The following is a 25,468-nucleotide window of genomic DNA, read 5'->3' on the forward strand; positions in this document are numbered from 1 at the left end:
GCACGCAGGGTGTTTACCAGACCAGGCTGGTGAGAGAAATTTTGTGGGGGTTTTTGTTTTGTTACATGATTGGCTGTACTCCAGAACACATTTGTGTTAACTTGAATGCCAAATAAATTGTTTAGTTTTTGAAAGCTTACCTATTGGGTGTCATTCTGACTGTTATAAACCAGGTAAGCCTTCCACTACAGGGACTTCCTCCTACTTGGGGAAGCATGCCGGGGCTATAGCAGTGACATGTGACGCTCCTTGCTGTATCCTATGGGACGACCACGCTATAGTATATACATGTAGGATGATTGACTATGGTATAAATGTGTACAGATATGTAGGATGATTATGTCTGTGTTGAAATGTATAAATGTGTCTGTGTTGAAAATCATCTAAAAAAATACTAACTCTGTATTGTAAAACAATTACAGAAGCTCCTGCAAACTGCTCTGAATTGATTCCCCAGTCATTAGTAGAAGTATAGAAGCTTTCAATAAGCATAAACATTTAGATAAACATGGATTAATGAGAGAAAGCCAACATGGATTTAGTCAAGAGAAATCTTGCCTCACCAATCTACTGCATTTCTTTGAAGGGGTGAATGAACATGTGGATAAAGTCAGGAGTGGTACCGGAGGACATGGTACTACTCGAAAGGGTCCAGAGGAGAGCTACTAAGATGGTTAGGGAATTGGAGGAGCTGCCGTACAGCGAAAGATTAGAGAAACTGGGCCTCTTCTCCCTCGAACAGAGGCGATTGAGAGGGGATATGATCAAAACATTCAAGGTACTGAAGGGGATAGACTTAGTAGATAAGGACAGGTTGTTCACCCTCTCCAAGGTAGGGAGAATGAGAGGGCACTCTCTAAAGTTGAAAGGGGATAGATTCCGTACAAACGTAAGGAAGTTCTTCTTCACCCAGAGAGTGGTAGAAAACTGGAACGCTCTTCCGGAGTCTGTCATAGGGGAAAACACCGTCCAGGGAATCAAGACAAAGTTAGACAAGTTCCTGCTGAATAAGGATGTACGCTGGTAGGGCTAGTCTCAGTTAGGGCACTGGTCTTTGACTAGAGGACCGCCACGTGAGCGGACTGCTGGGCATAATGGACCACTGGTCTGACTCAGCAGCGACAATTCTTATGTTCTTATGTTCTCTCCACAAAAGTGGAAGTAAGAAAGAAGTATGGAATTACAGGTGGTAAGTCTGACTTCTGTGGTAAGCAAATTAATGGAAACACTTTTAAAACAGAGAATGGTCAAGTTTCTGGAATCCTGTGGATAACAGGTCCGGAGGTAACATGGATTCACTAGAGGTAGGTCTTGTCAGATAAATCTGATCAATTTCTTTGACTGGGTGACCAGAAAATTGGATAGAGGATGTGCGCTAGATGTGGTGTATTTAGATTTTAGCAAAGCCTTTGGAAGTGTTCCACACAGACGTCTAATAAATAAACTGAGTGCCCTCGGGATGGGTTCCAAAGTGACGGGCTGGGTCAAGAACTGGTTGAGTGGAAGGCGACAGAGGGTAGTGATCAATGGAGATCGCTCTGAGAAAAGGGATGTTAGCAGTGGTGTGCCTCAAGGTTCTGTTCTTGGGCCTGTACTTTTTAATATTTTTATAAATGATATTGCTGAAGGGTTGTTGGGAAAGATTTACCTCTTTACAGATACGAAAATCTGAAACAGAGTAGACACGCCAGATAGTGTGAATAACATGAAGAATGGTCTGAAATTTGGCAGCAAAAATTTAATGCTAAGAAATGCAAGGTCATGCATTTGGGCTGAAAAAAAACGAGGGAACGGTACAGATTAGGGAGTGAAGAGCTTATGTGCATGACAGAAAAGCAGGACTTGGGTGTGATTGTATGTGATGATCTTAAGGTGGCCAAACACGTTGAAAAGGTAACGGCGAAAGCTAGAAGAATGCTAGGTGGCTTAGGGAGAGGTATTGCTAGTAGGAAAAAGGAGGTATAAGACTTTGAGACCATTTAGAATATTGTATATAATTCTGGAGGCCGCACCTTCAAAAAGATATAAAAAGGATGGAGTTGGTCCAGAGGAAGACTACTAAAATGGTATGTGGTGTTCATCATAAGGCATATGGAGACAGACTTAAAGATCTCAATCTATATACTTTGGAAGAAAGGCAGGAGAGGGGAGATATGATAGACACATTTAAATACAATGTAAATGCGCATGAGTTGAGTCTCTTCAGTTTGAAAGGAAACTCTGCAATGAGAGGACATAGGATGAAGTTAAGAGGTGATAGGCTCCGGAGTAATCTAAGGAAATACTTTTTTACAGAAAGGGTGGTAGATGCATGGAACACTCTTCCAGAAGAGGTGGTGGAAACAGAGACTGTGTCTGAATTCAAAAGGGCCTGGGATAGGCAAGTGGGATCTCTTGGAGAGAGAAAGAGATAATGGTTACTGCGGATGGGCAGACTAGATGAGCTATTTGGCCTTTATCTGCCATCACGTTTCTATATTTCTAGGTGAACCGGTTGATATTGTGTATTTGGATTATCAAAAGGCATTTGACAAAGCACCTCATGAAAGATTTCTGAGGAAATTAGAAAGTCCAGTTTAAGTTTCAAGTTTATTAAAAATTTGATGTACCACCTTATCATGAATTTCAAGGTTGTTGTACAATTAAAAATGAGGGTAATACAAATAGTATACCAAAACAATTAACAACAAACTAAACGTCTGGACAAATTTTTAAAAAGACTTAACAAACAGGTACAAAAGGAAAAGGGAGAACTACAATATAATGTTAGGAAAGAGAAGAGGTTGGGAAAAAAAAAACAAAAGGGCGGGGTAACATGAGAATACAGTATAATCTCATTATAATGGACTTCAAGGGTCCAGGAAAAACGGTCCGTTATATCCAGAGTTGCATTTTTTTAAAACTTTATTTAGGTCAACTTGAAACAACGTTCAATCAATGAACAGCCACTGCACAACATCAAGAACAAAACTCAGCAAAACATTGGTATGGCACGAAATGATTGCAAAATTAGAACTCTAAAAGATGTTCTAATTTAAAGCATTATGTCATACTGTACTGGAAAGAAAAATACTCTGTCATTTTGATACTATATCACCAGCATGCCAGACGCTGAAGAAAATTACAACTAAAAGTGGCTCTCGGCACCAAAATAGTTGTCTGTTGTATCCGAAAGTCCGTTATATGCGAGTCCACTATATCCAATTATTTTCGGTATGTTTATAATGGCGTTCAGCCAGGACCAGCGAACCTCATCTGTTATAGCCGAGGTTCCATTATAAACAAGTCCGTTATAATGAGATTATACTGTAGTTTAAAAATCCTTATGACAGTCAAACTTGAAAACCATCCTTAAAAAGGAATATCTTAAGGGGAGACTTGAATTTCTCGAGTGTTTTTGTCAGATTTGAAATGTGTATCCTGCCAGAGCTGGTGTGAACTAGGACCTAAAAGAGAGGAAAAATCTTTTTTATTTTTTTTGTTTACACCACAGAGCCGGCGTGGGGTTGGACAGGTTATAACCCTATACTTCTATTAAAACTAAGAACATAAGCAATGCCTCCGCTGGGTCAGACCTGAGGTCAGTCATGCCCAGCAGTCCACTCATGCGGCGGCCCAACAGGTCCAGGACCTGTGCAGTAATCCTCTATCTATACCCCCTCTATCCCCTTTTCCAGCCGAAAATTGTCCAATCCTTTCTTCAACCCCAGTACTGTACTCTGCCCTATTACGCCATCTGGAAGCACATTCCAGGTGTCCACCACACGTTGGGTAAAGAAGAACTTCCTAGCATTCGTTTTGAATCTGTCCCCTTTCAACTTTTCCGAATGCCCTCTTGTTCTTTTATTTTTCAAAAATTTGAAGAATCTGTCCCTCTCTACTTCTCTATATCCTTCATAATCTTGTAAGTCTCTATCATATCCCCTCTAAGTCTCCTCTTCTCCAGGGAAAAGAGTCCCAGTTTTTCCAGTCTCTCAGCGTATGAAAGGTTTTCCAAACCTTTTATCAGATGTGTCGCTCTCCTCTGAACTCTCTCGAGTATCGCCATATCCTTCTTAAGGTACGGCGACCAATATTGAACGCAGTACTCCAGACGCAGACGCACCATCACCCAATACAACGGCAGGATAACTTCTTTCGTTCTGGTTGTAATACCCTTCTTGATTATGCCTAGCATTCTATTTGCCTTCTTAGCGGCCACTGCGCACTTTGCTGTCGGCTTCATTGTCATGTCCACCATTATCCCCAAGTCCCTTTCTTGGGTACTCTCATTCAATAATATCCCTCCCATCATATAGCTGTACCTGGGGTTTCTGCTTCCCACATGTAGTACTTTACATTTCTCAACGTTGAACTTCATCTGCCATCTCGTCGCCCATTCCCCTAGTTTGGTCGTCCCTTTGCAATTCTTCGCAGTCTTCTTTAGTCCGAGCTCCACTAAATAGTTTGGTGTTGTCCGCAAATTTTATTATCTCACACTTCATCCCTGCTTCTAGATCATTTATGAATATATTAAATAGCAGCAGCCCGAGCATCGAGCACTGCGGGACTCCACTCGTGACCCTCCTCCAGTCCAAGTAGTAGTCCTTCACTCCTACCCGCCAACCAGTTTCTGATCCATCTAAGTACGTCTCCTTCCACCACATGGTTCTTCAGTTTCCGGAGTAGGTGTTCATGGGGCACCTTGTTAAAGGCTTTTTGGAAATCTAGATATATGATGTCTATGGGGCACCTTGTCAAAGGCTTTTTGGAAATCTAGATATATGATGTCTATGTCCATCCGTTTTTAGTTTTTTTATCTGCCTGCGTACATCTTCAAAGCTGACTTCTGAAAGGACACATTTGAAAGGATAAGTTTTCTGTCTCTGTCTATGCTGGAGGTAATCAAAAACTTGATGTTTGGGAAGAGGTCATTTAATCATGTTAACGAAGTTAGCTGTCTGAAACAATGAAGGCTCAATCTCCCACTGCCATGTACCGGTTGAGATAGATAAAGGAAGCTTTTAACACCTTTTGATTTAAACAATGAAGTACATATCCTGCTCATTCATCCACCCCCCCCCCCTTTTTAGTGTTGATTACTTCTTTGAAGCCTATGTATCCTGTCACCAGATATGGTCTGTACTTACGTCATCTGCTAATACCATTGACCCATGTAAAAGATATATAAATGAATGTACACTGATAATAAAACAGGCAATCTCTTTGGAACACTGTCTACGTATCTTTTCTCTCTAAGGAGAATACCTCCGGATATCCGTACCCAGATGACAGGGTGTTTGCAGGACGATTTCGGGACCAAGAAACGGATCTTGTTCGTTTCAAATTCCATGGATGTTAATTTTTCTGCTTGATTTCCATTGAAGAATTGCTCAGGTTCCGGTATGTTGGATGTGTCTTCGTTTGTAAATACAGACGAAAAGAACATGTTAAGTCTTTCTGCCTCTTCTTTCTCCTCCTTCACCATTCTCTTCCTGTCTCCATCATCCAGCGGTCCCACCTCCTCCCTAGCCGGTTGCTTCCCTTTAACATATCTAAAGAACGGTTTGAAATTTGTGCTTCCCTGGCTAGCCTCTCTTCATACTCTCTTTCATACTCGGTGACATTCTTTTTGATACTTCCTATGCTGTTTCCAGTTCCCCTCAGTTCCCCTTTTTCCATTTCCTGAATGAATTTTTCTTATTGCCTGTCGCTTCCTTCACTATTTTAGTTATCCATGCCGGGTCTTTTGTTCGACTCTTTTTGCACCCCTTTCTGAATCTGGGGATGTACAGATTTTGCGCCTCGCTCACCGTGTTTTTGAGAAAAGACCAGGCATGTTCTACCGTTTGCCATTTTTTGGAAGTGTTCCTAAGTTTCTTCCTTACCATTTCCCTCATTGCTTCGTAGTTTCCTTTCCTGAAGTTGAAAGTTGTCGCTATGGTTCTCTTTCCTTTCGGTATTCCTACCTCAACCCTGAACTTGATCATGTTATGATTGCCGTTTCCCAACGGTCCCACTACCTCTACTTCCTTTGCAGGTCCCCTTAACCCATTTAGGATTAGATCCAGAGTGGTATTTCCTCTCGTTGGTTCTCTAACAAGCTGCTCCATGAAACAATCTTGTATAGCCTCCAGGAATTCTGTCTCCCTAGCGCATTTTGAGCTTCCAAGACTCCAGTCTATCCCGGGGTAGTTGAAGTCTCCCATAATAACTGTGTTACCGCTTTTGCATTCTCTCTTCATCTCGGCTCCCATTTCTTCATCAATATCTCCGGTTTGCCCGGGTGGACGATAGTATAGGCCTATCTTTATTTCAGGCCCTTTCCTTCCCGGTATTTTAACCCATAGCGATTCTAGCTTGTTGGTCGTCTCTGCTGTGTCCATTTTTGTCGATTGTATTCTTTCTTTTATGTATAGGGCTATTCCACCTCCTTTCTGTCCTGGCGATAGAGCTTGTGCCCCGGCAATGCTGTATCCCATTTGTTTTCTTCATTCCACCACGTTTCAGACTCCAATGATGTCTATGTCCTCTGTAATGGCTCCCTGAGCTAAAAACTGCTATTGTACTTTAGTAAAAAGGGAGGGGGGGGATATTTGTCTATTTTTGTATGGTTGTTACTGAGGTGACAGTGCATAGAGTCATCTGCCTTGACATCTTTGAAAAAACCCCAGAATAGGAATGATAATTAACATTTTTTCAGCGTACAGTGTGCTTTGTGTTTTTTTTTAATTTTATTGTTGATAGATCATTTTGACATGGTCATTTTAAAAGTAGCTCGCAAGCCCAAAAAGTGTGGGCACCCCTGAGCTAGAGCGTTGAAGCTGTGTGTTTCTGCCGTAAAGATCATCTCTGACGCAAACGGAAGTTGCATCAGAGACGACCTTTACGGCAGCCATATGCAACTACAATGCTCTGGCTGTGTAAGAAGGCAGTTTAGACATCGCTGGCCCCAGGGCAGGGAGGTTTGTCGGACCGGGCCTGTTGTCCGGACTGGGGGGGGGGGGAGGGGAGAGAAATCGCCACGAAGGTAAGGGGTAGGGAGGAAGAAAGGAAGAAAAGGTGGGGTGGGGAGGAAAACAGGGTAAAACAGAGGGGGTAGAAGGACACTAAAAGCACATGGGGAAGACAGAGTGGGAAGAAGACGCTGAAGGGAAATGAGGAACAGAGAGTTGGGAGAAGACGCTGGCAGGGAAGAAGATGGGTGCCAGAACAATTTGGAAGGAGGGAGAAAGGGAGAGGCACAGCAACAGAGCAAATGGAAGATGCAGAGAGAAGAGAGACAGTGGATGGAAGGAAGAGAGTAACAAGAAGATGAGGAAAGCAGAAACCAGAGAAGACAAAGGTAGAACAAAAATTTTCTATTTATTTATTGCTTTAGGAGACGTGTCACTGTTTCTGTGGTGTTGCATTGTATGCAGAGTCCAGCTTCTTACTGGTTCAATTTAACCTTTGTCCCCCCTTTTACAAAACTGTGGAGCATTTTTTAGCGCCAGCCGTGGTGGTAGCAGCTCTGATGCTCAGAATTCTATGAGTACCAGAGCTGTTACCACCGTGGCTAAAATCCACACTACAGTTTTGTAAAAGAGGGAAGAGTTAGTTTGTGATGACATATTCCATACTAGGCGAAGTTGTTTTCTGTGTTCTCGAAAGACATGTTTTTTGGTTAGGATTGATCTGTACTAATCTGGCTTGTTTAGTTTTACAATGGGTGTGTTGATGTTGTACTGCTCACTGCATATGTAAGATGCTGCCTTTTCCTAGGTCCTCATGTGACCTGTGGCTTGTTACTAAAAATCATGTTGGGCCCTGGGTGTCACATATGCTAGGTACGCCACTGTCTGGTTGTCTTCTGATAACTTGCTTGCCAGGGTCTCCTGCCCATTTGTTGTTTTCTTCCTTCCCTGGAGGTCTGGCAGCAATGGACCCCACCATCTCTTTTTCTCAACTACCCTTCATCCAGTATCTCTCCCTTTGTCTTCCCAAGTCCCCTCCACACCATCCCTCCCTTTCTGTTCCTTCCCTTCCTCTGTTTGGACCCCTCCTTCCCTCCCCTAAGTTCCTCAAGATGGAAGTGCCGAGAGCTGCAGCCCTCCTGCAAGGAAACCTCCCATTGCAAACTTGGAAAAGAGAAGTGCCTGCTCTGGCTGGTAAAGCTCTCCCCCCCCCTCCCTGGACTACTTTTTTTTTTGCTCTCCCTCGCAACTTGGTTCCCGCCTGTGCGTCTACGCCAAGGCCCGCGCTCTCCCTCCCCCTCCCCCTCCCCTTCCGAGCAGCCTGCGTAGGAGCGCGCCAAAGCGTAACCATGGCAACCCAGTGACCGGAAGCGTTGGGGCTCAGTTTCCGGGCGAAGGAAAATGGCGTCTAGCGTTTCCGCGCCGAGCGGCAACCCGCCCGGAGCTTCGGGCCTCACCGCCTCCATCACCGGCACCATGAACAAGAAGAAGAAGCCTTTCCTCGGCATGCCCGCTCCGCTGGGCTACGTGCCGGGCCTAGGCAGGGGCGCCACCGGCTTTACCACCCGCTCGGATATCGGGCCTGCCCGGGACGCCAACGACCCGGTGGACGACCGCCACGCGCCGCCGGGGAAGAGGACGGTGGGGGACCAGATGAAGAAGAGCCAGGCTGACGACGACGACGAGGATCTGAACGACACCAACTACGACGAGTTCAACGGCTACGCCGGCAGCCTCTTCTCCAGCGGCCCCTACGAGAAGGACGACGAGGAGGCCGATGCCATCTACGCGGCCCTGGACAAACGGATGGACGAGAGGCGGAAGGAGAGGCGGGAGCAGCGCGAGAAAGAAGAGATCGAGAAATACCGCATGGAGAGGCCCAAAATCCAGCAGCAGTTCTCCGACTTGAAGAGGAAACTGGCGGAAGTTACAGAGCAGGAGTGGCTGAGTATCCCGGAAGTTGGCGATGCCAGGAACAAGCGACAAAGGAACCCACGTTATGACAAACTGACCCCTATCCCGGACAGCTTCTTTGCCAAACACTTGCAGAGTGGGGAGAATCACACCTCGGTGGATCCCCGACAGACGCAATTTGGGGGACTGAATACTCCCTTTCCGGGGGGGCTGAACACACCTTATCCAGGAGGAATGACACCTGGGCTGATGACTCCGGGCACTGGCGACCTGGACATGAGGAAGATAGGACAAGCCAGGAATACCCTGATGGATATGAGACTGAGTCAGGTGTCGGACTCTGTGAGTGGCCAGACTGTGGTGGACCCCAAAGGATACCTGACTGACTTAAATTCAATGATCCCAACACATGGTGGAGACATAAATGATATCAAGAAAGCCAGGCTGCTCCTGAAGTCAGTGCGGGAGACCAACCCTCATCACCCTCCAGCTTGGATTGCTTCTGCACGTTTGGAGGAGGTCACTGGCAAACTACAAGTGGCTCGAAATCTCATCATGAAAGGCACTGAAATGTGCCCCAAGAGTGAAGACGTTTGGTTAGAAGCTGCCCGCCTGCAGCCTGGTGACACAGCTAAAGCTGTGGTAGCTCAAGCAGTACGTCACTTGCCACAGTCTGTGCGGGTTTATATCCGCGCAGCAGAATTGGAAACTGATATTCGAGCAAAAAAACGTGTGCTGAGGAAAGCCCTGGAGCATGTTCCTAATTCTGTGCGTCTATGGAAGGCAGCAGTAGAACTGGAAGAGCCTGAAGATGCCCGAATCATGCTGAGTAGAGCCGTAGAGTGCTGTCCCACAAGTGTAGAGCTGTGGCTTGCTTTAGCAAGACTGGAAACATATGAAAATGCTCGGAAAGTTCTCAACAAAGCTCGAGAAAATATTCCTACAGACCGGCATATCTGGATTACAGCTGCCAAACTTGAAGAAGCCAATGGAAATACACAGATGGTTGAAAAGATCATTGACAGAGCCATTACATCCTTGCGGGCAAATGGAGTGGAAATCAACAGGGAGCAGTGGATTCAGGATGCAGAGGAGTGTGATAAAGCTGCCAGTGTGGTGACATGTCAGGCAATTATTCGAGCTGTGATTGGCATTGGGATTGAGGAGGAGGACAGGAAACACACCTGGATGGAAGATGCTGACAGTTGTGTTTCCCACAATGCCCTGGAGTGTGCCCGTGCAATCTATGCCCACGCTTTACAGGTTTTCCCGAGCAAGAAGAGTGTCTGGCTCAGAGCGGCATACTTTGAGAAGAACCACGGCACCAGGGAATCCCTGGAGGCGCTCTTGCAGAGGGCTGTTGCTCATTGTCCCAAGGCAGAAGTCCTGTGGTTGATGGGTGCAAAGTCGAAATGGCTGGCAGGAGATGTGCCTGCTGCCAGGAGTATTCTGGCCCTGGCTTTCCAGGCAAATCCTAACAGTGAAGAGATCTGGCTGGCTGCAGTGAAGCTGGAATCTGAGAACAATGAGTATGAGAGAGCTAGAAGATTACTAGCAAAGGCTCGGAGCAGTGCGTCCACTGCTAGGGTCTTCATGAAGTCAGTAAAGTTGGAATGGGTGCTAGGAAACATCAAAGCTGCCCAAGACCTCTGTGAAGAAGCCCTTAATCATTATGAGGATTTTCCCAAGCTCTGGATGATGAAAGGGCAGATTCTAGAACAGGAAGGGCTTTCAGAAATGGCTCGTGAAGCATATAACCAGGGGCTAAAGAAGTGTCTTCACTCCATTCCACTGTGGCTGCTGCTGTCCAGGTTGGAGGAGAAAATTGGACAGCTGACCCGTGCCAGGGCTATCTTGGAAAAGTCTCGTCTGAAGAATCCAAAGAACCCGGAGCTTTGGTTAGAGTCGGTACGCTTGGAGTACAGGGCAGGGTTGAAAAACATTGCCAACACACTGATGGCCAAAGCCTTGCAAGAGTGTCCCAGTTCAGGAATATTGTGGTCAGAAGCCATTTTCCTGGAGGCAAGGCCACAACGTAAGACAAAGAGCGTGGATGCCCTGAAGAAATGTGAGCATGACCCTCACGTGCTCCTGGCTGTAGCCAAGTTATTCTGGAGTGAGCGTAAAATAACAAAGGCCCGGGAGTGGTTTCATCGCACAGTGAAAATTGACTCGGATCTGGGTGATGCCTGGGCTTTCTTCTATAAGTTTGAGCTGCAGCATGGCACAGAGGAGCAACAGGAGGAGGTGCGCAAGCGCTGTGAGAACACAGAACCACGCCATGGCGAACTGTGGTGCCAAGTATCCAAGGATATCCAGAACTGGCAGGACAAGATTGGAGAAATTCTCCTACTTGCGGCTTCCAAGATTAAAAATGCCTTCTAAATTTCTCATTATCTGGCTTGTTATAGATTTCTAGTGTATAAGCGCGTTAGATTAACGGGTGCTAGAATATATGTGCAGACTTAAGAGTTAAAACAATTTACTGAAAACTTACCATGAGAACTTTAATATCTATTATATGGTTGATTTATTATAAGTTGTTCTCTTTTTCCTATTTGTTGTTGCATTTAGTGGGCTTAAATTTTTTGATTTCCCATTTTTCCAGCAGATCTGTTTGCCACTGGGGCATATAGGTACAATTTATAAACCCAAAGTGACTGAAAAATATATTATTTTTGTGAGATTCGTCTCTTCTGAAACATTGTAAATGACAGTATTTTATTGAAAAATGCTCTCCCCTTCCTAACTATGCATACAAACAATCTCAATTACCTAAAACCTCCGTCAACTGAATATAATACTCATACTTCCCAGTCAACATAGGAAACCCTGTGTAACTCAAGGGTGTAAAGGAATGCTTGGTGCTCAGATGCTTCTCTGTTTGGTGGTTATGTTATATTGTGTATGTGCAGGCATGTGTAAAAGTATGCATGTGTAGTTAAGGGTTTTATTAATATTAAGATAATTTGTATAAATTATTTTTTGGTTATGTTGTATATCTATAAAATGGCCTTATAGACAATATTCCTTGTAAAGATTCTGTTTGAGTTAGGTAATAGTTTCCCTAGTTAGGGCCATCTATAACTGTCATTAGAATATCTGAAAATCTTCTAACTCTCGAAAAAGCTACATATAAATGGCCATGGCTGAATACTGGTTCTTGTAAGTAAATGCCCACTTTTTCTAAAGTTTGCCCCTGAGATTTATTAATTGTCATGGCGAAGGCTAATGTGACTGGAAATTGTCGCCTTCGTAATGTAAAGGGCAAATCAGTGGATGTTGGAACCAAATCAATACGTGGAATAAAAACTTTTTCTCCTTCTGCTGAACAGGTTATCACTTCAGCAATGATGAGGTTGTTCTTTAAGTCTCTAATGATGAGGCGGGTACCATTGCACAATCCTCTTTTAGTATTTAAATTTCTGAGCAGCATAATGATTGCTCCTTTTTTAAGGTTGAGTTTGTTTTGGCATTCCTGTAGGAGTTAGTTCATCGAGGAACTTTATGGGATAGCTAGCGAAGTTACTTACCTATAACGGGAGTGCTCCGTGGACAGCAGGATAAGTCAGCCACACCGAATAGGAAACGTAGATGACGTCACCAAAAGTGGGGCTGACTTATACTGCTTGTCCATGGAGAATTGATTGTCTTCCTGAGTGGAGTCATCAATTGAGGTGGAGCTGAGATATGTTACAGTCTGTCCTTCTAAAATGTTGAGTACCTCTTCATTTATAGAGTTTACATCAGAGTTTTTTGGGCAAAGTATAGATTTTTTTTGTTAATTTTGGAATATCTATAATAGTAATTTTTTCTCCAAAAAAGTCTGAGGTTTTTTGTGGTTAAAATTTGGGAAGGGATTTCAGTAATGTCATCAGGCAAGCCGTCAATGTGTGGTGTATCACCATTACCAACTTTGATGAGCCAAATGCTGAAATCAGTATCTATTGATCGAATATTGTTTTTAAGGTTTAGGACTTTGAATATGGGCCAGAGTTTGTTATTTATACACTAGTCTTTAAGCCCGTAACATTAACGAGTGCTAGAGTGTGTCTGTGTTTCTTTCTTTCTCTCTTTCTCCTTGGCCGCTGTCTGTGTCCTTCTGTCTTCCCTCCCCCCAAAGCAGCCCCCTTTCCCTATCCCTGACTCGCTCCATGCCCTCCCTTCTGTATTCCCCCCAGAGCAAAGCTGTCTCTCCATGGCCCCTTCTGTCTTCCCCGCCAGAGCAAAGCTGTCTGTCCCCAGAACACCCCTCCCCCCAAAGCAGCCTCCTTTCCTTCTCCCTGACTGTGTCCATGGGCCCCCTTCTCTATTCCCCTAGAGCAAAGCTGTCTGCCCCCCTGCACACCCCTCCCCCACAGCAGCCCCCTTTCCCTCTCCCTGTCTCTCCATGGCCCCTTCTGTCTTCCCCCCATGAGCATGGAGGCACACGCGTACTAAGCGGCCGTAAGTGGCTAGCTTTCGCTCTAGGTGTGTAAAAAGTACATGGAAAATAACACATCAGTGTTCTCAGAAATTTTTTCTAGCCGGGTGGCACGAAAAAATAGCCAGGTGGGGCGGGTCGTGGAAATATGTTGGTGCAAATTTGATGCTATGCAAATTAACCTTCCCTGCTTACAGTGAAGGAGTAGGAGTGGGGAAGAGGGTTGGCCCACGACCTGGAACGCTATGAAAGTTACCCCTCCCTGCTCACGGTGAAGGAGTAGGGTACGGGTGTCCAACCTTTTGGCTTCCCTGGGCCACATTCGACAAAAAAATTTTCTGGGGCCACACAAACACCAACACTAGCTGATGAGCAAGAAAAAAGGCTGAGCAGGTCCCAAATTTGCAATCACTAATATAGAAGATGTACTTATCTAATAATAAACCTTCATTAAAGGGACACTGGAGAGGAACCCAAAAAAGCAGTAATTCTTACCCTGACTCAGTGATCCTCCACGTACACCGCTGACAGTGGGAGCAGCCACACACTTCTGCTTCCCCACTATGATGAGCAGGGATGTGTGTTCCTGGTTCTCCCATTCATTTCTATTACAGCTATGGTGAGCCTCATCAGAGTGGGGATGCTGAATCAGCTATCAGCAGCGAGCGTGGAGGATCGTTTAATCAGGGTAAATAGTACTGCTTTTTTGGGCCTCCTCCCTGCCCCCCCCCCCTTGGTTTTCATATATGCATGAAAGCAGGGGCAGCTTGAAGATATTGCCTTTGGCTACAAAGCTTGGAGATTTTGAGTTGCTAGACTGGAGGAAGATGTCTTCAGTTGGCAGGGCTTGGGAATCTCCACTAGCTCAAGTATTTATAAATTGCACTCAAGCAAGGAGAAACTTTGGTGCCCCTTCACTAATTTTGGGCTCCAGTCCCACCCCCATATCAGCTGTATATGACTACGCCACTGAATACAAAAATAATTGTGATGCACATATCCCAAAGCTAACATATTCCAGGTAATAAATTCATAATAAAACAATTTTTTCTACTTTATTGTCTGGATGTTTTGTTTTTCCATCATCTTGGTCCCAGTTTCTGCTTTTTGTCAATCTTCTACCAATTCTCTTTCCAATATCTGCTGTCCAGTTTTTCTCCTCTTCTCAATACTGTTCCATTCTTTCCTTATGCCTGTCTCCAATGTATTGATTTTTCCCTTTCAGCCTTCTTAACTTTTTCTCTTTTTTGCCTCTGTCCACTCAAATCTTGCCTTCTTTCTCACCCTTCTTATTTATAAATGTTCAGCTACCTCTCAATTCTCCATCTTCTCTCAGTCCCTAGCTCTCCCATTTCCCATCTCACTCCTTTCCCAGCCTCCTATTTCCTTCTATACTCCCCATTACCACATTTCTACAACTGTACTCGCTGCTCTCTCACTTATCTTGTCATCTCCCTTTTGACCTCATCCACATGGCTCACCACTTTCAGAATCCCCCTCCCTCTCTCCACTGGTCAGGCTGTAACTCCCTGTCCCTTTCTTTCCATCTCCTGCCTAGCATCTTCTTATCCCAGCTCTCTTCCCTACTGCCCTCCCATGGGTCCATCTCTCCTCCTCTATCTCCATGGTCCAATATTTTTCTCCCTCTGTTTTCTTCCCTCCTCCTTTGATGCTGAACAATGAAATGGAGGGGGAAAAAAAGAGAGATGCTGCATCTCTGCCTTCCATCCACAGACCTAACATTTCTCTCTCCTTCCCATCCCAAGATCCAACTTCTCTTCCTTTCTATTCCCAATTGACCCCATCCCATCTCTCCCCCTGCCTGCCTCCCTTCCCCAGGTCCACCATTCTTTTCTCTTCCCAACAATTTTTCTTCTTTTCTCTTCCCAACAATTCTCCCTTCAAATATCTCTTTCCCTCTTCCTCCACACCAATGCTATAAATTCTGTGCAGGGTATCAGGATTATGCAGGTAAGATGAACTAGACCATTTCTAGAATGCTTTTGAAGAGTTATCAAATGTATCTACAATTGATCTGGATCTCTAGAGCAGTGTTCCTCAAACTTTTGACACCTATGGACCGGCGGAAATAAAATAATTATTTGTGGACCGGCACCAGTCCACGGACCGGCAGTTGAAGAACACTGGGCTAAGTCATGCCCATCTCCATTCAATCTCTGCCCCAAACCCCGCCCCCATAATAGTACTAATTGTAACACCATTTGTTCCATTCATTTTTCATATAAACACACAATATAATTGTACTAGTGTTTAAGCCCATTACATTAACGGGTGCTAGAATAGATGTCTGTCTGTCTTTCTCCTAGCCCTCTGTCTCTTCCTTTCTTTCTGTCTCTCTCCCTGCCCCGTTTATCTTTATTTCTTTCTATCTTTCTTTCTCCCTCCCGCTGTCTATCTTTTTTTCTTTCTGTCGCTCTCCCTGCCCAGACCCTCACTGAATAGCCCGTTACATTAACGGGTGCTAGAATATATGTGTGTGTGTCTGTGTTTATTTCTTTCTCTCTCTCTCCTTAGCCGCTTTCTTTTTTTCTTTTTCTTTGGCTGTCCATCACCACCCCTTGCCTGCTCCCCCTGTCCATTCTCCCTTCCTTTTACCTCCCCTGTGTCCACCACCACCCTGCAGCAGCCCTTCTCCCTTTGTTTTACCTTCCCCCTGTCCAGCAGCACCTCTTTCCTTCTCCCCCTGTCCAGAAGTAGGCGTCCCTTTTTCTCCCCCCTCTCCTTCTTATCCTTATGATACACTTACCTTGCTCTGCCCCTGATCAGAGGTTCCCGACAGCCGCCCAGTTGCACCCATTGGAAAAGTTCCCTCTGGCGCATCCCACACCCCTCCTGACGCGACTCCCGCTATCTTTCTGTCTCTCTATCCCCCTTTATCTGTCTGTCTGTCTTTCTATGTATCTCCCTGCCCGTGTCTTTCTTCTTTTCTTTCTGTCTCCCTCCCTCTGTCCAAAGCAGCATGCCCTCCCCCTCCATTTCCCTCCCCCCCCCACACCAGTTTCCTGTGCAGCAGCATTAGCGTTTCCTCTACCCCCCTTTCCCTTCCCGCGGGCCCGACTACAAACCTGGCCATTCCAGCAGCATGTGCAGCAGTCTTTACACGCTGCTTCGGGTCTTTCTACTTCCCTGATTTACTCTGGCACGTCCCTGATGACATCATCAGAGACGCGGCAGAGCAAATTAGGGCAGTAGAAGGACCTGAAGCAGCGTGTGAAGACTGCTGCACACGCTGCTGGAATGGTCAGGTTTGTAGTCGTGCCCAAGGGAAGGGGGGGCGGCAAAGGACTCGGCTCCCGGGATCATTTAAGAGCCGGGACGGAAAGTTGCTGGGCTCCTCGGTGGGGGTGCTGAGCGGCCGCGATCCCTCTCCGAGACCCGCCCGCTGGAGGAACAGAGATCGGCGGCTGGCTGCGGTCCCGGCTTGTGGAGGCATCAGTTGGTGACGTAAGTGCTCATGCGCACTTCGGCCACAGACCTACTGATCATGGAAGCACACTGATAGGAGTGCGCATGCGTGTCTTAGCGTTTTATTATATAGGATTAACAACACATAATGCTTAACCACAAAATTAAAATACACAAAGCACACCGTATGCTTTTTAACATTCATTCCTACCATAAAACAGATAACCCCATGCAAATGCAGGACCAAAAACTAAAAGTACTAATATTTACAAACAAATCCTAAGATGTAAGACTGCAAGCAGTACAACCCCAGAGGAAAAGAAACATGCATTACTTCCTGAACAGACAAATCAATAATTAAATTTAAAAAACCCAGACAAATCAATCACTAAAAAAATAAAAGCATTTCCCCTACCGTGTTGTCTCTCCCTCCATGTGCCTTGCCTTCTGGCCTGCCCCCCGGTGTTATCTTTGGCCCTGTCCACTTTGCGATCAATGCAGCATCTTCGGGCCGGCTCCCTTAGTGCTGCATTGCACAAAGCTGTGGGTAGCAGCTCTTCGCGCCTCATCTGGAAGCCTTCCCTCTGACATTGCAATGTCAGAGAGAAGGCTTCCGGTTCAAGCGCAGGCTGCGTGGAGGAGCCTTTTCCCATGGCTTTGTGCACTGCAGCACTCAGGAAGCTGGCCCGAAGATGCCGCATTGATCGCACCGTGGACTGGCGGCTGAAGAACGCTGTCTTGGGTCCGATGGACATGCCGGCCCTGTGAACCGGCAGAAAATTTCTGCGGACTGGCACCGGTCCACAGACTGGCGGTTGAAGAACACTGCTCTAGAGCACCTGGTTTTGGGCATTTCCATTAGCTGTGTGCAGTGAACTTTTATCCCTCTACATGAGGAACTATTCTCTGGGAATCATTTTTAGTCTTCTTCCTTTTGGATAGAGTGATTGTCATTCAAACAGTCATAGCTGCCAGTGCAGAAATTAGAAATAAATTTAAATAAATGGGTCAAGTTATTTTGGTCTGTTTCCATTTTGTACTGTATATGAAGGTTTCAATCCCTTATACAAAGTTCTGAGTTTATTCAAGACCACATATATGAAATACCCCAAAATACTCACCAATTAATAATTCAGAAACTCCAGTCAGAGTCTCAGGACTCCTACAGTCACTTTGGATCTTGGGACACATTTTTTTTGCAAGCCGTGCACCAATCCTCTTCCCTGTCTCTACTCCAGGGGTGTCCAACCCACGGCCCGACAAGGAGTTTTGTGCGGCCCAGCTTCTCTCTCCCTCCGGCAGTAGTTTTCTGGCCAGCTCCCTTCTGCAGTAGGCTCCTCACGCGCGATTCATGGCTGATTCGGAAGCCTTCTCTCTGACGTCGTGACGTCAGAGGGAACGCTTCTGTCACAGCCACAGATCGCGCGTGAGGCGCCAACGCCACCCACAGTCGACTGCAGAAGGGAGCCGGCCAGAAAACTACCCACCGAAGGGAGAAGCTGGGCCTCACAAAACTCCTTGTCGGGCCGCGGTTGGACACCCCTAGAGTAGGGACAGGGAAGAGGATTGGAGCGCGGCTTTGATGCTGGTGGTGCAGATGCAAGATGACAGCTGGGTGCTCACCTAAATTAGTTGGGCGGAGCGCCCGGCTAAAACACGCTAGGGAGAACACTGCACATGATGCAAATTTCATTAAAATAATTATTTCCGTTTATTAATTGTCAGAATGGACCTCAAAAGGTTATTTTTTGCATCATCGGAAGGTCTTTATAGTTGCCAAATGCTGGCCTTCTGATAAAGATTTCAACTTGATAATTCGTTGCTCCCCAATATGTACCTTTTGTCCTGCATGACATCATTACTTGTCAGCCAATCATTAACAAAAGCTGTCCTTAGATTTGGACAAAGAATTTCCTTTTAACATGAAAATAAGTTTCAGAAATCATATTTTTTGTTTACATTCATCTTTGAATATACATTATTACATTTTACTACATATCCAATATTCTTTTTGTCACTCTCAAAAAGGTATGTCAAGAGAACCTGCATTTGTTAAAAAGTGCTGAGTTCTTGTCTCTCCCTGTCAGCATCAGAAAAAGGAGGAGGGATATTTCCCCCTCCTGCTCTGAGCTTTACAAAAACTGACAGGTTCAAATTACACTGGCACATTCCTAAGTGTGGGCTACCGTGCCCTCCCTTCCTATGCTGGAGACTGCTACAGCATTTCTGATTCTAACCATTCCCAGATGTTGCCTCCCAGGCTCCCTTTAAGTTTCTTTAGGTTTAAATATATAAAATATTAGAAATTAAGTACACACCATTCTTTCACATATTTTTCATACATCCATCATTTCATCCACAGATCCACACCATGTATTTCATTCATATTTAATGCATGTTATATCTCAGTTTGAAATATGGAGTCTAATATGTTCTTCCTAACTGGCCTTAAGCACATCTGGCATCAATTAGACCCACGAGGCTAAAGGTGGAAAGCTGAACAAAGAACAGACAAAGAGAAAATCACTAACACAAAATGGAGTCATTACCTCAAGATAGAGTTCTTAATATATCTATGCATGTATGTTACACATTACCTAATTTCCTCTATGATCTGGCCTAATAGCAAAGTACAGAAAAAGAATATTATTATGCTTTTCCTTAATATTAATCTATAGTGTGTTTTTCTGGCCTTGGCTACATCCATATTTAGATTTTTATTCACCAACTTTTCATATGCTTCTATTGGGTGTGGCCTTAACTATCACATATGCTTGTATCTAACTAGAGTTACCCAGAACCATACGAAAAGCAGGCATTTTTGTAGAAAAACTCCACAAAATACTGCATCATCATATCCTACACTGTCCATTCCATTAACATACCATAGATATCGCCCCCTACAGGCCACAAGCCACTATTCAATCCCCTCTTGAATATTACATAAGTTTATGCATGCGATATTCACACCTGGGGTGCTCGTGGTCTTACCTCTGGCTCTCAGGGGGGTTTCTTTGGGTACTGCCCTTATGGATCAGTGTGTGTCTGTGCAAGTATATTCTTTTAATACCAATTCGATAGGACTGACTGCACAAAGGCGAGGAAAATATTCTACCTAGGCCTTTAAAGGAAGGTGCCTAGAAGATCTTACCCAAAGCATACTTGAATTCTCCAGTGAGAATGCAAGCAAATCCCATCCACTGTCCTAGATAAAACCCATTCAAGTAATTTATGTAAGTTGCTGGCTAAGCTGTACCATACAGGAAACTTACCATTCCAGTGGCAGGTATATAGGCAGTGCCTGTTCTAGTCCAGGTGCAATAGCCCTAGAGCAGAGCAGAGATTAAACTTGCGTCTGTTCTTTTATTCATAAAGGTGTCAATGAAACTCTAGTACTTTTGAGGTATAAAGGTCAGAAAATGTAAAGAAAGTATAGCTAAGAGAAAGATAGAACCTTAGATATATATTAAACATATTGAAATCCCTAGATTTTCCTAAAATAAGAGAACCTCAGTATTACCTAACTTAGAATTGGTCCCTATGCTCAGAAGTGTTTTGCAAAGTAACCTGGAATTAAATCAATAAGGTGCTAAGAAAACCCAAATATGTGCCTAATATGTAAATTTACCCATGTGCAGATGATGCACTCAGTGAATACTAGATATAATTTTTATTTTTCTATGTGTGTTGCAAGAACTCATTTCTGGTGATATCAGTAGTTAAATCCAATAAGAGACACTTTGCAATATGTGACAGCTTAGAGCCTGTCACCGTACATAGAATACAGTAATATGAAGTAAAATTTAAAATACAGGATAAACAAAATATTTTCTGAGGACAATGATAAAATACAGTTGCTAACACGATGTTATAATAAGCCTATTGGATTAAAGTTCAGAAATCTAATTCAAATGAAGTGATTTAAAGTAAAATGGTGTAAGATAAAATCTGTTTTTTCAAAATTTTATGAGTCCAAAAATGTCTTTGCAAATATTTTAGCAACTTGTAAGGTCAGAGTCTCTGAATTAATTTCAGTAAAACTGAATAATGACTTCAGAAGTTCGTGCTGCAGCGTTTTAAAGGAAATCTTGTCTGTTATATGCCTGGGAAAATTCAAGCTTGTCTTCTCTGTGACTGCTACTGGATGCCGGGAGTAAACGGGTGCCTTCTTTCTTTCCTTTGTCCAAGGGAGTAAAAAGCACGCCATCTGTAGAAAGAATGCACTGCTACTGCTGGAAAATAAGCACATAATTATTGGGGGACAAAGAAAAGTTGAAATTCCCGCCAAAAACTCAGACTTGGATTTTCTATGCTCTTCACAGCTCTAATGGTACTGGCGTGGTCTAGGCACTGCAAGGAAAGCACATGTTCATTAACAGGATGACAAAGAAAAATGTGCTTCGCCTCTGCAAACAGGACTAACCCCTGCAGCAGAGAGTCACAACTTCTGAGCTAAAGAACTGTTGAAAGAAACAGCAGTTGAAAAAGACTCAGATGAGGTCCCGTAACTAAAACACAAAAACACAGGGTAAATAAACTTTTACAGAGTCCTGTAATGCCCCATATGGCCACAGGAAAATTTAAAATGCCAACCCATTATCTACGGGGCATAATTAGACTTTCTGCTAGCACCAGAGAATTATTCTCAATCCATATTCTGTATCAGGTTCCTATCCCAAAGAGCTTACTGGTAAAAATTAAGCAAAAACTCAGCTCCGAATCCACCCACTTACATACTCCATGTCTGTCTCAATAGCAGACTAGGGTCTACTATTAGGATCCTTGTGAGGATTCTTGGCATACGAAAGGTCTTATTTTTTGTCTTTATAAATACCTGAGTAAATGCTCTAGACCAGTGGTCTCAAACTCAAACCCTTTGCAGGGCCACATTTTGGATTTGTAGGTAGTTGGAGGGCCTCAAAAAAAATAGTTAATATCTTATTAAAGAAATGACAATTTTGCATGAGGTAAAATTCTTTATAGTTTATATGCAAATATATTTTATTGAGCAAACAAAAACCAACAGGGCAATGAGACGAAGTACAAGCAAGCTCAACAGTTTTAGTGTACAAAACCCAATCCCCACAGATCTCAACCCCCCTGAACAGCCCCACCCGCCCCAAACAAACCCTCATAAAACCCCCCCCCCCCCCCCGGGTCCTCCATCCAGAGATAACAGTGCCAATGAAAACACAAAAGAAACAGGCATACCAAGTACATCAAGAGAGGACAAAAACAAAGATTCAACAATTAAGCAAACGGCTGCGAGCCAGAAGAGTCATGGTTGTCCAAAATGGTTCCCAAGAGCGCTGAAAGATGCGGCCTGGAAGAGATGAAAGGTCTGTCACATCCCTCCTTTTCCACGTCAGGAGAGTAATCATCTGACATCGCCATAGGGAGTAGTCCGGAGCATCAATCTCAAGCCATTTCAACAAAATACATTTCAGTGCAACGAGGACAGTCCACTTGAGGAAAGCTGCAACCTCCTTTGTACGAGGGAAATAGTGGGGAACAGCTCCAAATAAGAGCAAAGGGGAACGACGAATGGTAATTTTCCAAATGCTTTCCACAAAAACAAAAATAGCAGTCCAAAAATCTTGAACATTAGGGCAAGTCCAAAACGTGTCCCAAGCCCGCTTCTGGAGCCTGACAACGAAGACAACGCAATCGTGATAAATAAGCCCTCTTAGGAGAAATGTACAAATGAAAGACCAACTTATAGTGTTGCTCCCAAAAGGTGATATATTTTCGAAAAGCAGGCAGCCTACGGACAGCCTGCAAAAGCACATCATCTGGCAACTCTACTGCAAGGTCAAACAAGGGGGATTCGTCCTTCAAATGGCGATGATGGAATTTAAGGGGGACCGGAAGTTGGGAATCAATGGTGAAAGCTGTAGACAGCAGCTCTTGGCAGGAGGCTTGCAAAGAACTAGAGGGCGGAGAAGAAATGTAATGTTGAATTTGCATATAAGCAGAATAATCAGTGGGTGGGAGATCAAACTCATCTTGCAACTGTGCAAAAGACTTAATTTTGCCATCATCATCAACCAAGTGAAATACATAGTGAATATTCCTTGTTTCCCACCGAGCAAACTCGGCCTATCTATCCCAGGGAGGAAGGAGCTATTAAAGCGGATAGGCAGAAAGGGAGTTACAGAAGCAGAAAGAGCATGATATTTACAGACCCAGCGCCAAACCTTCTGCAAGGGACTGTGGAGCACCTTGACAGAGAGAGACTCAGGCACAAGAGAATGAAGATATGCACTAAAGTGAGTAGATTGAAAACAGGAGAGTTCCAAAGAAGTGTTGGTGAACGCTGAAGTACCCCTAAAAAGATCATTAATGTGGCGCATGCCACATCCAACAGTCAAATTTCTAAGGTTCAATAAACCCAATCCACCCCTGTACCACGGAGTTACTGCCCATTTATAAGGCAGGCAAGGCCGCTTCCCAGTCCAAAGAAATCTCTGAACCAAGCGTTCCAATCGTCGCTCATCTCGAGAAGTCAAATAAAGAGGAAGGACCTGAAAGACATATAGCCAACAGGGGACAATGAGCATGTTATAAAGATGCACCCGACCTAAAAGCGAAAAAGGAAGAGTTCCCCATAACTGTAATTTAAGTTTCAAGTTTATTTTTGACTTATTGAATCGCTTAATTTAATTTGCTAAGCGATTTACAGGTAAAAAAAAAAATAGGTACATCAGATTAATTATAAAAGGATATATAGGTTTGACACACTATCATACAAAATAATAAATAATGTTCCACATTCAAGCGATAAAGACTAGATAAGTTCTGAGGAATAAAGACCCCCAAATATTTCAAAGTAGAATCAGCCCAACGAAGAGGAAAAACACCCCTCCATGTGGCACGTAACTCAGGAGGAAAAGGCAAGGCCAAGGACTTATCCAGATTAAGAGACAGGCCAGAATAAAAACCAAATTCAGAAATGAGGTCCAATGCTGTCGGTAGAGAATCTTCAGGCCTAGTAAGAATCAAAAACATGTCATCCGCAAATGCTAAGAGTTTTAACTCAATCCCATCAACCCGAAGGCCCCGCACCGCCGCAAACCCCCGAAGAGTACAAAACAAAGATTCTAAAGAAAGGAGAAACAGCAAGGGGGAAAGGGGGCAAACCTGCCGGGTACCACGAAGGATGGGAAAAGAGTCTGTGCGGGTCCCATTGACGAGAAGCGAAGCCCTCGGGTTAGAGTAGAGAGATCGTATTGCATCAAGATAAAAACCGCCCAACCCAACATGTTCTAGAGTATGAAACAAGAAAGACCAATGGACGCTATCAAATGCCTTGGAAGCGTCTAAACCAGTGGTTCCCAAACCTGTCCTGGGGGACTCCCAGCCAGTCAGGTTTTCAAGATATCCCTAATGAATATGCATGAGAGAGATTTGCATACCTGTCACTTCCATTATATGCAAATATCTCTCATGCATATTCATTAGGGATATCTTGAAAACCTGACTGGCTGGGGGTCCCCCAGGACAGGTTTGGGAACCACTGGTCTAAACTGACAGCTGGAATCTGGTGAGAATGACAATGGGCAAGTGCAAAGAGAACCTTACGGACATTACAAACTGATTGGCGTCCCCGGACAAATCCAACTTGATCCTCATGAATAATCTTAGGGAGATGTGGAGCCAGACGATCAGCCAACATACGGGCAAAAAGCTTTAGATCCACGTTGATCAAGGAGATGGGACGATAGGATCCTGGTGAGTCAGCCTCCTTATCAGGCTTCAACAATAAAGAGATAAGGGCCTCGTTAACATAACGCGGAAAAGAGCCCTGAGCAATAGCAGCATTAAAGTAAGCCAATAAAGATGGGAAGAAAGAAGTCGGTAAAAGTCTCCCGAAAAGCCATCCGGACCCGGGGCTCTATCAGAGTGGAGAGCTTTGATTGCAGAGTCTAATTCAGCCACCCGAAATGGGCTATTAAGAGAAGATACTACTTCCTCCGACAGGTGAGGAAGTCCAGAAGACTGAAGATAATCTGTCATCAAGTCCGGAGAGACATCATCGGGAGCATCATATAACCGGTTAAAAAAGTTAAGAAGAACTGCAGAGATATCAGACGTATTGGTCACCACCCCACCACTCGGGGTCCGAAGAGACAAGATCGATTTCCTACTAGTCTCAGCTTTAACCAAGCGGGCCCTAAGGCGCCCAGGTTTATTGCCAAAACGGTGTTTATAGAAAGCCACCCGTCTTTGGGAACGAGAATGAAGTAACGAATTTAAAGCCTCTTGGGTAGACAAATAGCATTCTCGAGCCTCCCTCGATGGATTCGAATGAAATGACCGCTTAGCCACTCTTAAGGCCCGTTCTAAAGTAATGATTCCTCTGTAAATACGCTTGTCCCCGAATCACTGTCTTAGCTGCCTCCTAAAACAAAATAGGATCATCCATGTGGGGAGCATTATTGGTGGAGTAATCCTCCCATTGGGCCTGCAAAAAGGTTTGGAATTCCCTGTTTTGAGCAAGATAGAATGGAAACCGCCAGGATGGGGTCCGAAGATACGTGGCGTCCAGATGAATATCTACCCAAATCGGGATATGGTCCGAAATGTTCAAGGGACCGATCTCGGCTGACTGGACTGTAGGGAACAATGTCGAAGACAGAAAAATATGGTCTATCCGAGACCAGGTACCATGAGCCCGAGAAAGATGCGTATAGTCATGAACTTCAGGATGAAGAAGTTACGTGGAAGCAGATTCCGATAAAGCCGAACTACTGAATGAATACTTCTGCTC

General features: G+C 44.4%; 1 protein-coding gene across 1 annotated transcript; it reads left to right on the top strand.

Annotated features, from left to right (window-relative positions):
- The first annotated feature begins 8,281 nt into the window (after positions 1 to 8,281).
- On the top strand, positions 8,282 to 13,619 carry LOC117355110 (pre-mRNA-processing factor 6-like). Its single transcript, XM_033933167.1, has one exon. The coding sequence runs from the start codon at positions 8,337 to 8,339 to the stop codon at positions 11,232 to 11,234; it is 2,898 nt and encodes a 965-aa protein (XP_033789058.1). The 5' UTR covers positions 8,282 to 8,336; the 3' UTR covers positions 11,235 to 13,619.
- Positions 13,620 to 25,468: the final 11,849 nt, after the last annotated feature.

The sequence above is a fragment of the Geotrypetes seraphini genome, chromosome 2 (genome assembly GCF_902459505.1).
Source record: "Geotrypetes seraphini chromosome 2, aGeoSer1.1, whole genome shotgun sequence".
NCBI classification, from domain to species: Eukaryota; Metazoa; Chordata; class Amphibia; order Gymnophiona; family Dermophiidae; genus Geotrypetes; species Geotrypetes seraphini.

Excerpts from the sequence above, each read along its gene's own strand:
- LOC117355110 (XM_033933167.1), top strand. The coding sequence starts at position 8,337 with ATGGCGTCTAGCGTTTCCGCGCCGAGCGGCAACCCGCCCGGAGCTTCG.